The sequence below is a fragment of the Equus caballus genome, chromosome 8 (genome assembly GCF_041296265.1).
Source record: "Equus caballus isolate H_3958 breed thoroughbred chromosome 8, TB-T2T, whole genome shotgun sequence".
Taxonomy (NCBI): Eukaryota; Metazoa; Chordata; class Mammalia; order Perissodactyla; family Equidae; genus Equus; species Equus caballus.
In genome coordinates this window covers 24,235,645-24,257,109 of record NC_091691.1, presented here as the reverse complement: position 1 = coordinate 24,257,109, position 21,465 = coordinate 24,235,645, and the positions used below count along the sequence as shown (strand labels likewise).

Genomic DNA, 21,465 nt, shown 5'->3' with positions numbered 1-21,465 from the left:
ATAAATCCAAGAGGAAACATAAAACAAGCTGTTTCAAGCTGAGACTATGTGCAAATAAATCTGTTTTCTAATTTAACTTTAGACAAACCAGCACGTGCTGCTCAGCTTCTCTTTCAGTGTGTTCAGCATCCCCTACTGGCTTGGACTTGAAAACTTCCCTCCACGAAATTAGTGATGTGTGGGGAAGGTTGAATTCGGGCCTTCACTGTCTCTAGAGGAGGACAGACAAGGAAAGTGCTCCTAAAGCTTCAGCAGGGGCTGCGCTTGTCCTGCTTCTATAGGAGGAAACGGTCTGCTCAGGCTGGTCACCATGAATTGTGGCCAACACCCACCCTGGGCTCTGCAGGCAACAGGAGAGAAGGGTATTTGAAAATAGCCCACAAGGCCTTGATTTGCATGCTTCTACCTTCAAAATCAAAAAAGGTAGAAAGGCATGTTTTTCTTCACAACTAGTCAAACTTTCTGCCCAAGGGCAGTCTCTCTGCCTCCCTTGCTATAATTTTCAGGTCTGTTGATTGACTCATGGATCCTGAGCAAGTACCCACTGCAGAGTCAACAGATAAAACCCAACCAGACTCGGCTGAGAAGTTAGGCATTTCTGAAAAGCCTACCTGTCTGCTAGCAATGAGAATTAATCCACAGGTTGTCTCAACTCAACCCCAAAATCCACCCTGATTAGAGTTAGACATAGAAGAGATTTCAGATCATGTCCTAAGAACTGGTTTGTTTGTTTTTTTTGCGGAAGATTAGCCCTGAGCTAACACCCACCTTTTTGCTGAGGAAGACGCCCTGAGCTAACATCTGTGCCCATCTTCCTCTATTTTATATGTGGGACGCCTGCCACAGCATGGCTTGATAAGTGGTGTGTAGGTCCATGCCTGGGATCAGAACCAGCAAACCCCAGTCAGCCAAGGCAGAGTACGTGAACTTAACCACTGTGCCACCAGGCTGGCCCCCAAGACCTTTTTGCATAAGCTCACGTCTCAGGTTTCTCATTTACTATGTGGTATTGGCAGAGTTAAGGAAAAATCATTGGCATCGGAGCTAGGTTCAAATTCTGACGAGGCCACTTTTTAACTGAGAGTTGGACAAGTTCTTTAACTTCTCAGAGGTCAGGTTCCCCATTTGCAAAGCAAGACAGTATCTATTTCAGATGCTGGAGGTGACCATCAAGCACCCAGCATGAAACCTAGTCATGGTAAATAGCAAGTCAGTAGTTAACCTTGCTGGTAAGTCAGCAGCAAAGGTAGATCGTTGCAACATCTTTGAAGGTGCTCCCATCTCTTAAGAAGGGAGCGAGATTAGGCACAGACAACTCATTTATGCTGTACCCAAGTGAATTAGGAACTGACCAGGACAATGTAAACAAAAGCATATTTTAAAATCTAATTTTATTCCTAAAGTTCAAATTAGCTAGCGGGAAAATACACTTTCACTATACAAAACATTGTAAACTGATTACACATTAATAAAGAATTTAACACACACACACTTTTCTAATGAAAGAAGCTAGATGCAGCCCTTGCTATAAAAAGCTGTACCTGAACAGGAATGGACATGTTTAGTCTAAGGCCCTGGCAGTTGACTATAGAATGTCAGTTGTTCCCAGTTACGTTTAAACGCAGAAATAGAAACAATGTGGAAACTTACATTCATCAAATAGTAGCATTTTAAATATACATGACTAATAAAGTGAACATTCAGAAGGGCCACTGCTCAGTGTGAACCATGTCGGCCACTTGAGGACAGTGATCTCATCCAAAGAACAGAAGTTTCAAACATCTGAGTAGTTTAAGTTAAAAATAGGATGAAGGAGAAATAAGAGAACAGGATAAATGTCCTCCAAAGAGAGCAGTTGTAAGCAGTCTGACTTCAGTAATTAGTGATCGTGGATGTGTGATGAAGCCCGGAGGAACCTGGGAAACTGAGCATGTCCACAGGCTGACAGGCATACAGCATGGACCAAAGTTGCTGCAACTTAGGATGGATCTTTCTGTCCCCAGTTAGTAGTGAAAATAATTTTTAAAAATAGTTTCAGCCTTTGAACACTAAGTATCCAGTCCCTTCTGTGCATTGAAATGCCTGGGCTCAAGCTTGGGGCAAGTGTCCTGTTGGGGAGAGGCTCGGCTTCAGGACTTGAACACGTGCACGGCCCGTACCACATACTGCCGGCAAATGGGACACTCGCTCATGCGTTTGCCACACTTGGTACAGGTGACCATGTGCCCACATTCGAGCAGGACGCAGTCGATGACGGCATCCATGCAGATACGGCACAGGCTGTCATCTTCCTCGTCCTGCAGCTGCAGCCGCTCGCCATCTGAAAGGCAATAGAGTGCTGGGGCTTCGGGCACAGCCACCTGATGGAGGCTGAGAAGTCACCTGCTGTGACCACGGCAGGCCCAGAATGAGCCCAGTGTTGTAAGAGAAATAATCCCAACTTCTCTACACTTTGGTTCCTTCCACTAGAAATGGCAATAATAATAATAATGCCTACATCTCAGAGTTTTGTGAAGAATAAATGAGAAATGCTTGGCTTAAGGCCAGGTAGGAAGTGCCCAACAAATGTTAGCTATTTAATTCTATTTTATATCTGTATATAATTCAAGGCTTTTGTGATAAGGATAGATTATTTCTGTAAATAAAAATGAAGAAACCCTGGTTGTCGTACATATGGGCCTCAGAGTCAGAACATTGGAATTTCCAGCCCAATTATGTGGCCATTAGGAAACTTGCAGTCTCCGGAGCCTCATCTCAGTAGAAAGAGGAGCTTTATTTCCACACTGATAGGAAAGCTATGAAGAGTCGTACATCAAATAGCCTGTAGTTGGGAGAAGGCACCCACGACCCCAGCCTTAGAAGCATCTCAAAAGCCATCTGTGTTCCCAGCCACCCTGGTACTGCTAAAGTCTGTCTAACTCAGAAGGGATAGGCCATCCTGGCTCTGTGGCCAGATTTAGGTTCTAAGAAAATCTAGGCTCTGAATAAGAAAGGTGCTGAATGAATTTAAAAAGTTCATCTCAGTCTGGGGTTTGGCCATAGAGCTACGGACACTGAGGCTTCCCTTTCTATAGGTCATAGAGGGGATCGAGGGGAATCACGAATACGGTTAGAAAGAACAGGAATTCAAGCTTAAAGGGCCAGTAGTCTCTGGATTTAAGAGAAATAAACAGTGCCATGTCAAGAGTCTTGTAATCTGGGGTCTTAGTTCATAGCCCATTCCACTCCTGGGGATTGAGGAGAAAGGATTCATGGGACGAGATGACAGATAAGCTGATGGAGAAGACACTAGAGGGCTCTTGAGAGTAAATCAGAATCTGGGCCTTGGTCTCCTCTCCTGCGTGGAAGGTTCCTTCTAACACTTAGAATTTCTGAGCATAAAGCAGAGGAGCCAGAGTCTGTCAAGCAGATTAGACTAGGCTATTGGGGTGAATCTCGGCATAAGTGGCTGAAGCCAGTCAAACTAGGAAAGTATTCCAGCTGTGCTCAAAACACACCATGTATTCCACAAGCCTGGAGATTAGACCAGGGATAGATTAAGCAGTGAGTTAACTGAGAAAGGCACTTTGGCAACCATGCATGCCGTGGCCTGCTCTACCGTACACTCCTGGAGAGTGGAAATGGCCATGCACTCCCAGCACACAGCTGGCATGTACATCTACTAAGTAAACTGACTTCTCCCCTCACTGCCAGAATACCGTTTCCCAGGCTGTGAGAAATGACGTGAGGACTGCTTCAGTCTAGATAGGAACATAATATTTGTCAGGCTGAACACCACTGAATTCTTTTTTTCTTGCTTGTAAGTGCTCTATGGCTTGGCACTATTATCTGCTGAGGACTTCTGCTCCATGCTTCATCAATAACAGAAGTTCTTGACTTCAGCTTTCTGTGACTTACAAAGAAACTCCTCCTACTTGATGCTAAGAACTCCTTAACTACCGTGGCTCCATGGAACTTTCTTTTCCACTGTTAGGATTTAAAAGCTACTATTGAAATAACCAAAGTATTAGCCTGCCGGAGGAGTTAGTGAGAAAACAATCATTTTTCTAGAGACAATGAATTTCATTAGAGTTCTAACAAATTATGGCAAGGAAAATCAGACTGAACAGATGATTGCCTAACTCACGTGGCAATGGTAGTCTGAGAGCCCACATCGCATAATGAACTTACTATTTAACAGATCTATAAACAGGTTCATATAACTAATTCATACTCAGTAAAAGGATGCATAGTTTTCTCAAAAATAAATTTGACTTATTTGTGACCAAAATAGCTCAGTTTTTAAAAGCCTAAGGAAGGATCTATAGGGGAAAAAAGAAAAAAGAAACCTACATGACTTTTGGTTTTCTTCATTCTCTTTGTATAACCGGTTTACTTTCTCCACCAGCTCCCATTTTTCACAACAGCCAGAATAGTTGACAAAATTCCGAGCCAGGATTTCCTTCAGCTGGCGCACACTCATCCCTTCCACATCGTCCAGACTTGACAGGTCAGACAGCGAAGCTCTCACTCTTTTCTTAGAGAGGCCAGGCGTCTGAAATCAGAGAGCGCTTCCATTACCTCTGTTCCTGCAAATCCAGACCTCCCCACAGCAAGGAAAATGGCATGCTCCCTTCACCCTATAGTCACCACTGGCCCTGGATATTCTTCCCAGACCTCTCCTCAGTCCTTGAAGTATTTTCTATATTGTGCTACATCCAAACAGAAGAAACACCCTGTCCTAATCTAGCAAAAGTCCACAAAGACATTTTAACTGCCTGCCAGGTTGACATGTCAGGGAAACAAAATTTTATAGGAGATCTCACCCGCTCCTCCAAGTTTCCTTCATCATCTTCATCCTCATCCTCCTCATCATCATCGTCATCATCATCATCATCATCATCTTCTGTGTTTGCTGAAGCTACTTCACTTTGTACCTACAGACATAATGGATCTGATTAGGTCAGGAATCATATTTTCCTAACAGTATCAACCCGTATTTATCACTGGAGAAAGACTTTCCATAGGTCCTCTCCCAAGAATGACTGCAACACCTGGCATATTCCACAACTTCTCTGAATCCTGCATGCCTCTGCCCCTCCCAAAGGGCTGGGCCCTACCTTCCATAAAGTTATCTCAAAAACCAGATTCCTATGTGTGTGTGAATTTGTAAAACCTAACCAGAATATTAACTCCCCAAGGAAAATCCTATCAGGGAATGCCAAAGCCATAAGCGTATGGAATTGCACTGCGTCATTATCAAAGGACCTGCATATGGGTGGTTTAACTGGAACCTCTAAGGTACAGGTGGAAACTAAAGGGCTAAAATCAGCCCAAGTGTCAGGGGCATTTGCTTTGAAAAGATCTCAATCCTACATCATACTTGGACATTCCAATTCTAAAGAATGCTCTCTAGGGGCTGGCCCCGTGGCTGAGTGGGTAAGTTCCCGCACTCCGCTTTGGAGGCCCAGGGTTTCACTGGTTTGGATCCTGGGCGCAGACATGGCACCGCTCATCAGGCCATGCTGAGGTGGCGTCCCACATAGCACAACTAAGAGGCACTCACACCTAGAATAAATAACTATGTACTGGGGGACTTTGGGGAGAAGAATAAAAAAATTTAAAAAAAGACTGGCAGTTATTAGCTCAGGTGCCAAGCTTTAAAAACAAATTTTTTTAATTAAAAAAAGAAAAACGAATGCTCTCTAAGACTTCTTCACTGATGGCTGATGCTAGTTCTAGATTTTCGAAATTCCTCACCAATCAAAGGTAGTCTTTCATTAGGAAGAACAGAAATCCCTTTGATTTGGGTTATGTGCACTTCTTTCCCATTTTTTTCTTCCGACTTTATTGACCATAGCTCTACGACAGCCTGAGTCAGTTTCCAGTTTCAAATACTCTACCCCACTGGTTCATAAGCGCCATACTGTAGCATCCAAAGACCCACACCTCCCAAGTGGTATCAGACATCCAACAGTAGCACAGAAGTCAGATGGATCTTATGTTTGCATCATAATTATGCCAGCTCTCATTTCGGAAAAGAATAAAACTCCTAATTTGTACTTATCTAATTTATGACTATTTAAAAGGCAACTAGACCAATTTCCCTCTGCTTTTAACTCCTTCAGAGAAGACAATTAAATGTGGACAGAAATGTTCAAAACAATTATTTCAGCATTTTACAATCATTCATATATACAAATTGAAAATTAATTACAAGCACTTGCATGTTATTCAATCAGGATGCCCAAGGACCTCACTGGGACAATATTCTGCACTGTCATTTCTTTAAAATTAGTACATAACCACATTCTTTCACTAATTTGGATGGCTATTTCCCATTATCTAAATAAAAACAATTTTACTGTAGCAAGGCCACTGGGCATTAGGTCAACTTACACTATTGTTTCCATGGTCACTGACACACAAATAGTCCTGCAAATGTTTCTATGCTACTTTTCACAGTCATTATTTCAGCAGTTAGTATTTAACTATATAAGGAAGGGAAAATGAGGTAACTAAGGTCAAGAGACTGATGAGCTATTTTGGAGACCTTCACATAGCTGACTTTGGGGCCACGACTCCCATCAGGACAGCCTGTGAGTGCAGAGTTCAGCAGCTTGTGGAACCTCTGCTCCTGCAAGGACTCATCAAGCCCTAAAGGCCTCACTATAAGGCCAAGGGTAGATGTGCCAGGCCCTTGGAGTAATTATGCCCTCATACCTGTGCCAACGCTCCAGATCCTAAGGTCCGGTCTCCACCCATAAGCTCTCCCTGAAACGAAGATACAGTAGCAGAGGGGGCTGTATAGTTTGAAAAAAATGAATGTGTAAAAAAGCTAGAAGTCTGGGACCTTGAGGAGTTCAGACTGCTCGTGTCCAGGTCGTCCTCAGAGCCCAGCCCATGATGGCACAGGACTAGATCCACCAAGTCTTCTTTCTCCCGACAGGTATCGATCGGTATGTTTCTAAGAATGAGATACTGCCGTAGATCCTTCACCTTCAGTCGCATTAACTGAGGGCGCTGAAAGGCCGTCTCTTGTAATAAGTGACAAGTGGAACATCTACGGAGATTTTCTTGTAAGACTGAACAAACAGAGCAAAAATCCTTCTTGCAGTCACAACATACATGCTGAAGAAACAGATAGAAAAGAAGCATTTAATGATAGCCAGATACAAGCCATTGTGAAAGCACTAGTTTTCTTTTTGCCTTATATTAAAATTCAATTTTGGTTCTTATCAAGTCCCCCATGGCACCAGACTATTCTTACAGGCATTTTTGTATTCCCAAAGCCATGAAAATCAAAACAGTCACTGCTGAGGCAGTTTGGATTCACAGAAGTTCAAATACAGCCCTTTAAGAAAAACATACACTCTTGTGTTAATGAATTAAAACCTTTCTACTCCTTGAGGCAAACATGTAATTAGCAGAACAGCGCTGACTTGAACCACATAAAACAGAAAGCACAACTACAAACTCTTCCTGCTCTTTTCCTATGCAAACAATTTCCCCATTTGGAGAAGGGGACAAAAACATAACAGATGGAAAGAGAAAGACAACTGATCTCTCAAAGTCAATCCAAGCAAACAGAGGACCCCACTAATACAGTAGTCAGTACCCTACAGAGCTTTAATCCCAATCAAAGCCATTCTAGTAGCAAAGCTTACAGAAGCCACTAAGATGTGGTCATTTCTGCTTGGCATGTTGTTGCCACAAACACCACCTTGTTCCGTAAGTATTTCAAAGGGTTGAATTGATGATCAAAGACTGTGAGATGGCATAGCAAGATGATGGTTCTCAGAGAGAATGACTTTCTCTCCTAGAGAAAATAACTGTCTTAGCCCAAGTGTTTCATGGTGAATCTCTAAACAGTATTTAGTTACCTTAATATACTCATTTCTTCACTTGAGTTAAGAATATGGATAGGGACACATTTTTTGAAATTTGAGATCAGTTATAGTAAATCATCTCTGAACAAAATTGCAGACTAATTAAATCTCTTGCTTCAGAACATAAGCATCATCAGGAACAATCAAAGTACAGAACTCAAGGGAAAGAATGCCTGAGCAATGTGACAAGTAATATGTCTAGTTGGAAAACCTGAGCAGTGATACAGTCCCTCCAACTGAGTACTTTTCTAAATGGGAAATGATTAATAGGACTAACTTTCTGATATTTTTCTAAAAAGAAATAAACATTCATTAGTATTCAAAATAACATACAATCAAGAATTCTAATTCATGTCTTTTGTATGTAAAATTTTATCTAACTCACCTTCTTTCGAAAGACTGAAAATGAAAGTCCACAGGCTTTGCAAACTATATTAGGCCCTTCTGTAGGTGCTGGTGGATAAGTGGAAAAATCAGAATTTGGTGTAAATCTGAATGGACCAGTGCCTCCTGCAAATCCTGACTGCTGGCCCCTGACAGCTCCGGTTCCCATGACTTCATTCAGCAGCCCACAGCACGAAGCCCACATAGACGTGGCACCCGCCTAAAAAAGAACACAAGTAGGGACCAGAGTTTAAAGCTAAGTGGAACCTGGTTTCTCTGGGATCCTCAGAGAATGCCATTCTGGAGAGGTATATTTGCTCTAAATAACTTTCAGATTATTCTTTTAAGTGTCAAAATTTCAAGCAATTTGGAAAGAGACAATTTCCTGGCATTTGCAAAGAATATTTGGCATTAAGAATACTCGTTAAACAAAAGGAAAAGACAAAATGAACACAATCTTGTAAAAAAAACAAACAAACCTACATACACTCAGAGATACATGTGCACATGCATAGGAAAAAGACTGGCTAGAAGTGCGTGCTGCGCAATATTTGGGATACGCTTATACCAAAACAATTGTCCATTGTTTATCTGAAATTCAAATGTAACTGAGTGGCCTGGATTCTATCTGGCGCCCTTAAACTGGCGACTGCGCTGGGGCTGATTTACCCAGCTGTCATTCAGCAGAAAGAATATAAACTCACATTACTGAATTTCATTAAACTTCTGTTCTCCCATTTGTAGCTGGCCATAATAAACTACGGCCTACATAAATAAAAAAATATATTTTTAAGTGACTGGAAAAATATCAAAAGGTCAAGTGAAGCTCTCTCTAGATTTTTAATGTAACTCCTATAATTTATTTTCTTAAGTTTTTCTCTACTTTCCAAAATTTTTATAAAAAATATATTAATTTGACACTAAGGAAAATATTCTTAAGAAGGAGTTATCCTACCTTTTCAAATTGAAAATACTAAACACAATTTTTGATGACTCAACCAAAATGACCTCTCGAGGTGTAAGGGCTATTTGCCACTCCACCAAATGGCCTGAAACTAATCTATTGCCTCATGTTTTTTCCTCTCTTCCCTGTGAGCCACCAGTGCTGTCACTACACCTACAGCTCTAGCAACCTGTCCCCTTTCCGACTTCAGACTCGGAAACCTGATAACCGCGCTTGTTAGAAGTATATATACAAATATCATTTTCAGTGAGGGCTCAAGGCATTTTCCCATGCTTAAAGTATAAATGCTATAGTGTTTGGAACCAATCGGCTTTTGTCCCTTGTCCTAATTCTTAAGCATATTCTAGACTCTAGATAATGTGATAGGTAATGGGAAGTCCAGGTAGGTGAGGTCTTACTAGTTAAAATGGCAGCACATGACAATCATACAGTTTCATTTATTTTATTATTTCTGTCAAACATCTACTGTTTCTCCAACAAGCTCTTTAAAAAAATTTTTTTTAACATCCTTAAAAGGCTATATGGAATGCTGTAGAAGGATCGTGCTATTCTTGCTACTACCCACAAAAATAATGCTATATTAAATATAAGGAAAAGAGTAGGTAAAGCAATAAGAAACCACAATACAAGGTTCAAACAGTCTTAAGTATCAGGGTGACTGACTTAAGTATTATATGGCTTCATACTCTATAATTCTTAAGAAATAGCGATGCTTTTAAAGGTCAGGTTAAATTATAATTAATAGTTCATACCTTTAAATAAACACATACCTCAGACTCTAGAGCCATGGTTCATTTAAACATAAAAGCATGAAAATCCAGATTTACTAACAGTTCACTTAAACTGAGTGTTCTTTTAGCAAAGGATTCATCCACAGTGCTTTGAACAGTGAGCTCTTAAAACAATGGAAAACGTTTTAAAAATTAAATCTGCACATAACAGTTTGGGGGGGATACCTTAACTGCAGAAAGTAACACCGAGATAAACTTTTCTTTGTTCCAAGAGTTTAAAGAAGTTTTTGAGAAGCTTCAGCTTGCTGCTGACCTAGCTACTAAACAATTAAACAGCTGTGTTAGCTTTTATCCCCCTTCTGATTCCTGGGTTATGTTGTCTCCCTAACTCAAGTGAACTTCTTCCACAGCATCTAGTTCCACCACCATGACTGATGAGTAATTAACTGTGTAAAAAGTTTCTTTATATTACCTCTTTAAAGGCAATGCAACATTATTTAAATTTTGTGTGCTACCTAGCAAGTCCAAATTGTGTCTTGTTGAGAAAGAGTAATAAAGTTAAAAAAGATTCTGATCCAGTGGGCTTAAAATCTCAAACAATACTCCCCCCTTTTTTTTTTCCTTTTTCTCTCAAAGCCCCTTGGGTACATAGTTGTGTATTTTTTTTTTTAGTTGTGGGTCCTTCTAGTTGTGGCATGTGGGATGCCGCCTCAGCATGGCTTGATGAGCGGTGCCATGTCCACGCCCAGGATTCAAACTGGCGAGACCCTGGGCCGCTGAAGCAGAGCACGTGAACTTAACCATTTGGCCACAGGACCGGCCCCAGATACTCCCTTTTAAAAACAGCACTGTCACACATTTTGTTTTTTATACCAGAAATCAGTTTTACAACTAGAGTTAAAGAAGGATACAAGTTTCAAACCATATTAATGAGTATGATCATTAAAATTCTAGGCTGAAAATATTCACAGCTCTGGTTAAGGCAACAGGAGGATTTATTTTGGGAAAACAGGTGGAATCTCTGTATAGACATCAATATTGGAGGGTAACAATTTCATCCCATTCCTCACATTTCTATAAAAGGGAGGGAATTTCCTCTTCATTCCCCAGAACGGAAAATAATGAAAAGAACACTTCCATCTACTTTCAGCCATCTCATTATAAAACTAAAATTAAAAAACAAAGCCCAAGTCAAGCCCCGAAGTGTTGGCCCAGGCAAAAATATGTTGCTATAACCTAATATTTGGTATAACTCAGCCAAAGAGTATAGCGGAGGGAAAGAGGAAACACTGAAAAATCTAGGTTTTAGCCCCATTAGATCTGTGAACTTAAATTTGGACAAAATCTCCCAATAAAAGAATACTCTTAGCATTATACTGAAGGATAAATCTATGTATACTGTTATCCTCTGACAGTAGCATTTGCAACATTCCAGCCCTCTTAAAAGTTCAGAAATTAGAAACAGTGGAAGCCCCAGTCACTAGTGGGTTGTTGTTTTGTTTTTGGCAGGTTTTTTTGTTGAGGAAGATTGGCCCTGGCTAACATCTGTTGCCAATCTTCCTCTTTTCGCTTGAGGAAGGTTTTCCCTGAGCTAACATCCATGCCAATCTTCCTCTGTTTTGTATGTGGGAAGCCACCACAGCATGGCTTGATGAGCGATGTGTAGGTCTGCATCCGGGATCCGGGCCACAAACTCTGGGACACCAAAGGAGAGTGCATGAACTTAAACACTATGCCACCAGGCTGGCCATTCCAGTCACTAGTTTTATTCGAAGTACCTTTATTTCCCATCCAGCACTTTTTTTTCTTTTTGAGGAAGATTAGCCCTGAGCTAACACCTGCTGCCAATCCTCCTCTTTTTGCTGAGGAAGACTGGCCCTGAGCTCACATCTGTGCCCATCTTCCTTACTTTATATGTCGGATGCCTGCCACAGAATGGCTTGACAAGTGGTGCACAGGTCTACACCCGATATCTAAGCCAGCAAACCCCGGGCCGACAAAGCGGAACATGTGAACTTCCCCATTAAAAACTTAATTTCCATTTCCCCTTGAAGCCCCGTGTTTTCTGGCACCTCAGTGCTGAACTGAAAGTGATCTATTTAGTGATTCGACCTCCTTAACTTCTTCAGAGCCAATATTTTGAGTCCTGTACCACAGGGACTGCTATCACTGTCTCTTGCTAAGAAACTGCCTAAGCCTGTGAAACTATCCTTAAGACAGTGGTTGGACTCACCAGAGGAGCCTTAAAAAATACTGATGTCCCTGGGTCCCAGCCCCAGAGATTGACTGGTCTGAGGTACAGCCTGGGCATCAAAATATTTTTAAAATCCCCATGTGATTCCAATCTACAGCCAAGGTTAAAAGGTTAACACCTGCTTAGTCTAGGGGATTTCTCCTTCCTGCCTACATGGTTTCTGCTGCAGAATCACTCTCAGCAGATTCCTGAGGGGAAGGAGTCATGGTTACTTCTGAGGCCCGTGCCTCTAGAGTTCTAGGGCCAACACCTCAGCCGCATGCTCCTCATAACCTGGCTCCTTTTGTTCCCCCGCAGCAGTGGGACAAGACTCTGGTGTTTCCCTTCCCTCTATGGCTTCCCCTAATCCCTTCAGAAGGGCTCAGCTAAGTTTTCAACAATTTAATCTGATTCTTACATTACTTCCTTTTCACCTATTGGCCTGGAACTTTTGCTGGAATTTGGTGCCTTTCTTCATTTTATTTGCTCTTTGCTTTTTGGCCCAAATTTTTATTTCCTAACTTATTCCTTTACATGTTTTCTTGTGTGAAATCTTCAATATTAGGAGAAAGACACTGATTTCTGGGTCTTTCAAAAAACAGCCATTGTTTAAACTATTTTTGTCCTTGTTCACCTCTGAGTTGAAGAATCCACCCAGAAGACGAATCCCCCCAGGCTTGGGCTCCATCTCCCTGCCTCTTTTAGTATGCTTCATTTTCCTGCACTTTCTCTTAAAGTCCCAATTTCCCAAGTTTCTTCTGCATGTCCCCTCAGGGCACATGCATCCCTACCTAACAAGTGTCACCTTGATGTTCACCCAAAAATGCTTGAAGTGTCCTACACCGATCTTCCCTTCTCAAATCCGCCCAAATTTTCTGTTGCTACTTGATATAACAGTCCCAATTTTCAAGTGACAGAATCTATATAAAAGCAATTAGGGAACGATTTAAGACAGCATCTTCCCAACAGTTTACTGAATGTGGACTCTTGAAGCGGGGTAGGGAAGAATAGGGGAGACGTCAATTTATCCTCTGGGCTCTTGACTCTCTGCCTTTGTCACACTTCCTCGGGGAGCCCAGTTATCTGCTAGGGTAATAACCAAAAAGCTTCCCTCTTTTTGCATCCTCCCTCTAAAAGCTTTAAAGACTCAAGTTCATGTTCTTTCTCTTTCCATTTCTGTCTTCCTGTCCTCTAAGATCTTTCACCAGTTTAATCAGCCTCCATTCCCTTATTTGTCTTTTATTCACTTGTTGCTCACCTTTTGGTAGTAAGATTGAAGCATATTTTCCAAACTACTCCATCTCCTCCTAGATTTTCTGTGCAAACCCAATTCCTAGACAGACAGTACACAAGGCGCAGCACTTTGGCTTTTGAATTTGCAGTAAATTCACTGAGTTGTTACTCTGCCTCAATACCAAAGAGGCGTATTCCTTATGTAAGGGTCACCATCCATCTTTTATTTGATTAAAAAAAAAAAATCCACTACCCTTCCATGAGTGAAGCCAAGGTCTGACCTCTGAAAACCAAAGCTATGATCTGGGCTTCTAACAATTCTAAATCCTACTTGGGACCATGGTTGAGAGTAGGACTCTACTGGCTAAACCACATGAATCCAAGAGGTTAAAAGGAACAATAATCTGTAAAGATAGCTACATTTCCTCCCTTGACCATGAATGTAATTCAAAAACAACAGAGAGAATAACTGAATAGAGTAACTATTTACCTATGACTGGCATAAAACTCCTAGCTCAGGGAATTTAGCTGTGTTTACAGTTTATTTTCTAGCCGTCAATGACTACTGAAAATGACTTTTTCTTGATAATCTAATCCCTTTCCTACACACCCCCTTAGGCCAAAATTGCTCCCGAATAGATCAGCCATAGGACCATGGCGTGCCTGGCTGGTTAAGAACCAGGCATCATATTAAAAACTTACACGGCCTATAGTCAAAAATTACATTCTAAAGCCTCCTATCTGCCCTGCCCCAGACACCTACATCTCTTCACATTATTCTGGTATCTGATGCCAGTTCTTGTGCTTTTTTCAAAGCCAGTGCACCAAAATTTTAGGGCACCAATACCACTACCTTTTTTTCACTCCCAATTTGGAACTAATTAAGAAATCAGACAAATAGAAATTTAAATGTTTGCTTTTTTACTAATAACACCAAGTGGAGAACATGACTTTAGCTCTGCAGCTATTTGGTCTTGATAATATGCCACCCAGTCACTGGCACAGCTGAGCGACAGGAGCTTATCATCTAGGAGACCAGACTGCCATCCTTCCACAGGAAGACAGATCTGAGGAGTTCCCAGAAAGTACTGAGCCAAGCATGTTTAGCTCTTTGGCTAAAACTCACTGACACAAAAGTTCCTCTTCTTTCTCTAGTAGCAGAAAGGCTGAAAGCATTCCTCCTCTACTGTTCCTTCCCAGAGAATGAATTAGAAATTCCCTCCCCTCTGCAGCAGTATAAAGGAGCGGAGGGCATGTTAGCCACAAACCTAAACAATTTGCAGGAGAGCAAGACTGACGGTTACCAGTACTGTGACACTTATTTCCATAACAACAGACTACCAATTTTATAAGCACTCTGATTCCTCAGTCAGATTCACACAACATAAACCCATTCTCAATCACCATTTCAGTCAACAAAAGCAAGAGGAAATGTACTGTTTCTTCACAAAAACAGTAGCCCAGCCTTCTTTCTGGAAGAGTGCCAGAGTTTTCAACACGCCTCAAGGTTCAGCTGTCTTTGATTGAGCGTCAGAGCATGTGCCTGATCTAATGTGCTTTTAGAATCCCTGGGGGGAAAATACTTCCTAAAGGCTCTATTTAAAGAATTAATAAAAAGTTTACTACAAATTTCGACTCCTATTCTAAACTACATCAGATGTGATCCCTTTTAATGACTCCACCAAATGTAACAGTGACCAGGCAAACTAGAAGGAAGACTCAGGAAAGCTATGGTGGTTTCCAGGAAGATTAAACGTCAAAGACAAAGAGTAAGTTGACGGATTTGAAAACAGCAGGACACTAAACGCTCACAGACTAGATCATCCGCTTCTGATTAAACTGGGTAAACAGCAGTAACAATAAAGCCACCTCCTAGGAGTTGCTTGCCAGAACTCTAAATTGAATATGGTAATATTTTACACAGTTACTTTAAATAGAAACCTAGAAGTTTCAAATTCAAGAACACTGTTTTTCTTGGATGTTGTAAGAAGCTACTAGGACGAGGCAGGGATTCAATTCTTGCAGCACCTCAGAGAACTCACTCACTATAGGCTTTGTTTTAAATTCTGAACAACCAGTTTACTGAAACTCAATGTCCTTATGTTAAACACAAAAAAATCCTTCAAATCTTAGTGCTGGTGATGTAAAAGAATAAGTTTTACAGTTTAAATTTCAATTAGGTTAAACTTTCCTACCGAAGTTAAAGCAAAGCAGAAGAAACAATTGAGATAATCAGCAAAAATCTTTGCTCTAACTAGAGCCACTTGAGAAACATGCTCCTTCAAATGTGAAAGGATTTCTTATGGAAACTGCTGCTTCAATTGAAGTACAATATGCAGGGAACTCTGCTCTCTCAATGACCAGATATCAGACCATATACCACAAAACAGGGAATTCTACATTCTAAATTCTTTCTCTCATACCATTTGGACCTTAAGCAGGCTACATGATGCTCATCTTAAAAATGTAATATTTTTAGGCAAGATATTTGGCTAAATTGATAGATTTTTAAAATAACGTGAGCTGGAGATCATAAATGTTACCTGTCTCATGTTTGTGTTTTGTTTTCTTTTTCATACTTGATCCTTAGCATCATTCCCTCACCTTTCAGAGAAAAAAAAAAGGAAAAGGAAATTACATTCAACAGATTACCTTTTCCTTGATATCTCATTTTGAACTTGGAAGAATGAAAATGATTAAGTAAAATTAAGGGTGAGATCAATATAAGTATGGAAAAACAGGAAGGAGGATTAAATTACATACAGGACACCAATCTGGATTTATTTTTAAATCCCTTATAGGGAGTTTAGTAGACGCTACTCTCATGTTAAACAGTTTCTTGAGTCTTTGAGAGGTAAAACCTATTTCAAAACATCAGTTTCTAAACAAATTAAAAGAAGAAAGTAAATACCCCTTCCACACAGATACTAAAATCAGCTGCTCCTGGCTATAAGTGAAGATGCACTTGTCTGATTGCTCAGCTTTTAAAGTAATTTTAATTCCACTGAAAGAAGTACTTGCCTAGATGAACATTCACATGTTAGAATTCCATAGCAGGAATCACCAACCTTGCCCAGAAAGCTACAGATGAGCATACCCCACAATTAAACAATTTCAATATAAAACAAAGTTAAATAATAAATAGCTGAAATTCAAGTTTTGTGAGTCTACTTTCCATAAAAAACATAAATGAAAAGTAGTATCTTCATAATTGTCATCTTGCACAGATTGATGTCTATTTAGATCTGCATCTTGCTTCATAAAATATCTATCTTTTCTACATTTTCAACTGCCACCAAACTTTGTTTCTAAAATTTCAACTCAGAAAGCAGCATCTTCCACTTAAATTCAAAAACACTTCTATTTTTAAAGAACTTGATTAAAAATTTCAACACTGGACCTGTCCCTACTTCTCTCCTTCTACATGTAGTTCCTTGATGGGCCATGAATTTAATATTGATAAAGACACTGACATTCTTTGAGGTAAAATTATATATATAAAGATCCTTGCTTTGTTTTCGGGTCTTAACATAGTAAGACGATGGTTTTAAGGAAAGAAAGCTAGTTTTAGACATTTTAATAGGTATTCTAAGTTGAAGTAGTATTTTATAACGAAACTGGGAAGTTAAAAATAAGCTCTTACAATATCCTCGTGTTTAAACGCACAGTTCAAAAGTTACCTATCCCAAAAATCTTCCTTGCTTCCTGCAGCCAGAAACAGCCTTCCTTGCTCCTGCGGGTTTTGCGTTTTCTTGATACCTTACATCACATTCTGCCTGGTAATGCGGTTACTTGCGCATGTGTTTTCCCTTTTGATTGATAAACTCCTAAAAGGTGGGATTATGCTTTCCGTTACTTCTGTTCACCAAGTCGCCCTCTTAGCTAACACCCAGGAAAAGTATCACGAAACACGTGCTGAGTCTCTCCAGGCACGGGACTCTCCCCATCGACCCTCCGCAGCCAGTCCTCGCGGCTCCGCGAAGGTGGAAGGTGGAGTTCCAAACCAGCAGTTCGCTCTCTTTTCCTCCCCCACACCAAGCCCACCCCGCCGTGGGGACTCAGGAAACCGTCTGCGTCTGAAAGAGCATCACCTGGTGACACCCCGCTGGGTGCTGAGCTCGGCGAATGAATCAATACCCGAACTGACGGCTGCACAGAGCTCTTCGGGACTCTCAGCGACCGAGCGGGGAGGATCGGCTCCAGAAGTAGGCCAGAATCCCACCCGCCTCCCCCCTTTTCTTAAACTTCTCTCGGGGATGCTCCCACGCTCACACCCACCTTGGAGAACTCAAGCTGTCAAACGATCGGCTGCGCACCTAGCGGCGCCGAGACGCGCCCAGTCCGCCAGCGCTTCAGGTCGCGGCCCCGCGTCAAGCCGACGAAGAGACCCGTCGGGCAGGCTTGTCCCGAGACACGTCCAACCCGCGAGCCCGGCCCCGCCTCGCGACCCCGTGCATCACTCCTCTCCCTCCGTCCTGCGGCAGCTCCGCGCCGTCCCCGGCCCTCGGGCTAGCTCAAGGACTCGGGGCGGGCCGCCGCGGGCAAAGGCTCGGAGGGCTCAGGCGAGCACAGCGGGTCTGCCTCAGGCCCCCGAGGACGCGGCCCGGGCCCGGCGCAGACGGCGGGTGGCCGGCCTCCCCCCTCCCCGGGCTGGCAGACGGCGCTGCCGCGGGACTCAGAGAGGCCGGGAGCCCAGGATCTCCGCCCTGCCCGGAGAGGGCCCCAGACGCCGGCCGGGGCCGCCCCTCAGCGGAGCTCTCCGAGGTGCCGGCGGGGTAACCACTGAGGCGAAAAGAAGGCACTTCGGACGCCCCAGCCGGAGAGGAGAGGCGAGGAGGGACTGCCGGCCCCACCGTCCCCTCACCTTCATGGCCGCGACCGCCGCGTCTCGGTCGGCTCCGCCGGGGAACTGAACACCATAGCAGCTCCTCGCACAGCCGCCCTCCTTCCTTTTGGGCGGCGATTACGGCGCCTCCCGAGGCGACCCAGCGTCCGGACGTAAGGGGTGTGGCCACGCCCGCCGCGCGCCCCCGGTAGGCGCGCCGAGCGGCGGTCGAGGCGGCCAATCCGGAGCTGACACTCGGGGGGCCGGTCGCCAGAACCAATGAGGTGGCGGGAATGGGGCGGGGCCTCTGGCGCTGCCGGTGGGCGGAGAAAGACTTCATTCCCTCCCGAGCGGAGATGGGCGGGCCTGGGCGTGGCAGGAGGCGCTCTCTGGGGAGGCTTTCGTGGTTGGGTCGCTGAAATAGGAGTCAGCGTCCCCTTAGGAACTTGTGCGGCAGGGATTTGGCTTTAGGGCTAGGAGGTCAAGTTCCCGGGCCGTGAGGGCGGGGCGGGTCGTGGTAAATTTGAAAATGCCGGTTGGTTTGAAGGCTTTTGTCGTAACCGTCAGAGCAGGGCCTCGGATTTCCTCCCGAGGCGTTCCGGCCTCTCCCCCTCGGTCGTGACCTCCCGTCTCCTCGCTCGAAGGCCCGGTGAGCAGCGGCAGCTGCGCACGCAAGGACGCGCCTTTCAAAACGAGGTTTTAGTGAAAACACTTAAGAACCAACGGTTCTCAGATACCCAGCTGCTCGTTCAGAGCGACCTTCAAAATAATCAAGTCCTAGCACCGTGAGAGAATTCGGGCGAGCCCTTGGAGTTGACTTTATTTGGGCAGAGAAAGTGAGGTTGCAAATTAAGGTGCCGATTTCTTCAGCCCGACTGGATGACGCTTGGTTGGTTTCCCTACGCTTCTTCCTCTCTCCTCTGACTCAACCGATATTTAAGCATTGAAATAGAGGAGACTTGAAGATGTCAGTTCACTTCTCACGAGGACCTGAGACTGTTGTATCCCTTTTTAATGTATTTGCTTATGTGGATTATGTCGGACTGAAACACCGACACGCCACTTCCTTAGGCTGAAACAATACTTATTTTTTTAGCTTATGTTTCAGCTTATTTATTTTTTCTTGCTTCAAGCGCTGCTCTGATAACGTAATTTAACTTCTTATGCAGTATAGTCCCAGATTTTCTTCTTTGGAAAAATGCAAAGAAAGCCTTTCCTTCACCACGTGGGAGCAGCAGCTGAGCTTCGCTGGAAGAGAAAGTATTAACTTGTTCTTCTAATGACCTAGGCACAAAGAAACTCAATAAAAATTTGCCGGTGGTACAAAGCCGTATTTCTAACTCATTAAGAAAGGAAGCTGGCAGGTCTACTTCAAGAGTTAAGGAATAAGCACATGAAAAGACACTTGACTTCATTAGCCATCAGGGAAATGCAAATCAGAGCCACAAAGAGATGCCACTTCACACCAACTAGGATGGCTAAAATAAAAATGTAAGTGTTGTTGAGGATGTGGAGAAGTTGGAACCTTAATACATTGCTGGTGGCACTGTAAAATGGGGCAGCTGCTTTGGAAAACAGCCTAGCCGTTCCTCAAAATGTTAAACACAGACTTACCGCAGGACCCAGCAATTCCGGTTCTAGGTATAAACCCAAGAGAAATGAAAACATATGTGCACGAAGAAGCCTTATACGCGAATGTTCGTAGCAGCGTGATGGTAATAGCCAAAAAGTGGAAACAACTCAGATGCCCGTGATTTGATGAATGGATAAATAAAACGTGTTCTATCCATACAGTGGAATGTTATTTAGCCAAAATTGGAATGAAGTACTGATACGTGCTACAACATGGATGAACCTTGAAAAATGGATGCTAAGTGACAGAAGCCAGACACAAAAGGTCACATATTGTATGATTCCATTTGTATGAAATGTCCAGAATAGGTGAATCCATAGAAACAGAAAGTAGAGTAGCAGTTGCCTAAAGTGGAGGGGGTTAGAGAGAAGTGGAGTGACGGCTAATGGGCACAGTTCTTTTTGGAGTGATGATAATGTTCTAAAATTGATTGTGGTGATGGTTGCCCAATTCTGTAAACATACTAAAAACTATTGAATTTTACAATTTAAATAAGTGAATTGTATATGTGAATTATATCTCAATAAGCTGTAATAATAGTAATGATAATGATAGTGATATTGAGAAACAACACACAAAAAAGAGTTAATGCAGCTAGAGAGTGGCCAGAGAAAGGCAATTAAAGCAACCAAGGGTCGGGAGAGATTTAAATATTGGAGACCACTTTAAAACTGCAATTCTTGGGCCAGCTGGGTGGTACAGCAGTTAAGTTCCCACATTTGGCTTCTGAGGCCCAGGGTCCGCCAGTTGGGGTCCCAGGTGCAGACCTACGCACTGCTTGTCAAGCTATGCTGTGGCAGGTGTCCCACATAAAATGGAGGAAGACGGGCACAGATGTTAGCTCATGGCCAGTCTTCCTCAAAAACAAAAACAAACAAACAAAAAACCCTGCAATTCTTGAGGAAGACTTGTCTTATTCTGTGCCTAAGACAAAGCAAGCTCCCAATAAATATTTGAGTGAATTCTTTCTTCTGGAAAACTGAGAAGGAATATGATATTGAAAAAAAAATCATAAGGGAATAAATAGAGTACACATGAGTCTATAATCTCTAAATACTTGAAGTTGGGACCTCCTGAAGCTTGAGAGGAATTTTGTGCTTAAACATTATACTTTTTATATAAAAGAGGTGCACTGTGGGATCAAAATTTTTTTCTTTGTTTCAAACTTTATATGACACCCTTCTTTCAATGGTGTACTAATTGTACCAATTGTAGTTTAGGAAAATGTGGTCTGTTTGCTAAAATAGCCTAATACTTTGTATCACAGACTCAAAAAGTATTACTAAGACACGTGGGATAATTTATTGCAGCTCAACTACTTGCTGAGGATGTGCTGGGGCTGTTCTCTGAGTTTGTCTTTTTTTAATCCCTCCAAAAAATTCTTTTACTGAATTCACAATGTGTCAATTGAATAATTTCAAAACCTGTCTCAAATTCAAGAAGTAGCAAAAGCTTCATTATTTAAATTTTAAGTTACTCAATAATCTACATCAGTTATCATGCATATTCATAAGAAAATAGGGTAGAAAACTAGCTATTTTTGTTCTAGCAATAAACTCTCTTAAAAATAATAAATCATGGAAGACCATATGAG

General features: G+C 42.4%; 1 protein-coding gene across 5 annotated transcripts; it reads right to left on the bottom strand.

Moving 5' to 3' along the window:
- Positions 1–1,374: 1,374 nt before the first annotated feature.
- RNF34 (ring finger protein 34) lies at positions 1,375–18,454 on the bottom strand. Of its 5 annotated transcripts, none has more exons than XM_005612609.4 (7): positions 18,278–18,454; positions 15,957–16,017; positions 8,254–8,472; positions 6,703–7,110; positions 4,806–4,916; positions 4,333–4,534; positions 1,375–2,320 (listed from the first exon to the last, which is right to left on the bottom strand). In XM_005612609.4, exons 2-7 carry the CDS (start codon positions 15,963–15,965, stop codon positions 2,130–2,132), a joined length of 1,140 nt encoding a protein of 379 aa, XP_005612666.1. In that variant the 5' UTR covers positions 15,966–16,017; positions 18,278–18,454; the 3' UTR covers positions 1,375–2,129. The 5 variants fall into 5 exon arrangements, with proteins under 5 accessions (XP_005612666.1, XP_070076356.1, XP_070076355.1 ...); XM_070220255.1 differs by having other exon boundaries at positions 17,692–18,367; XM_070220254.1 differs by lacking the exon at positions 18,278–18,454 and adding an exon at positions 17,094–17,240.
- Between the last annotated feature and the right edge of the window lie 3,011 nt (positions 18,455–21,465).

What these genes read in the sequence shown, in the direction of transcription:
- RNF34 (XM_005612609.4), bottom strand. An exon ending in TTTCAGTCTTTCGAAAGAAG is followed by an intron (nt 7,111 to 8,253) that starts GTGAGTTAGATA and finishes CTGTTTCTTCAG; the next exon opens with CATGTATGTTGTGACTGCAA. An exon ending in GATCTGGAGCGTTGGCACAG is followed by an intron (nt 4,917 to 6,702) that starts GTATGAGGGCAT and finishes TTATGTCTGTAG; the next exon opens with GTACAAAGTGAAGTAGCTTC.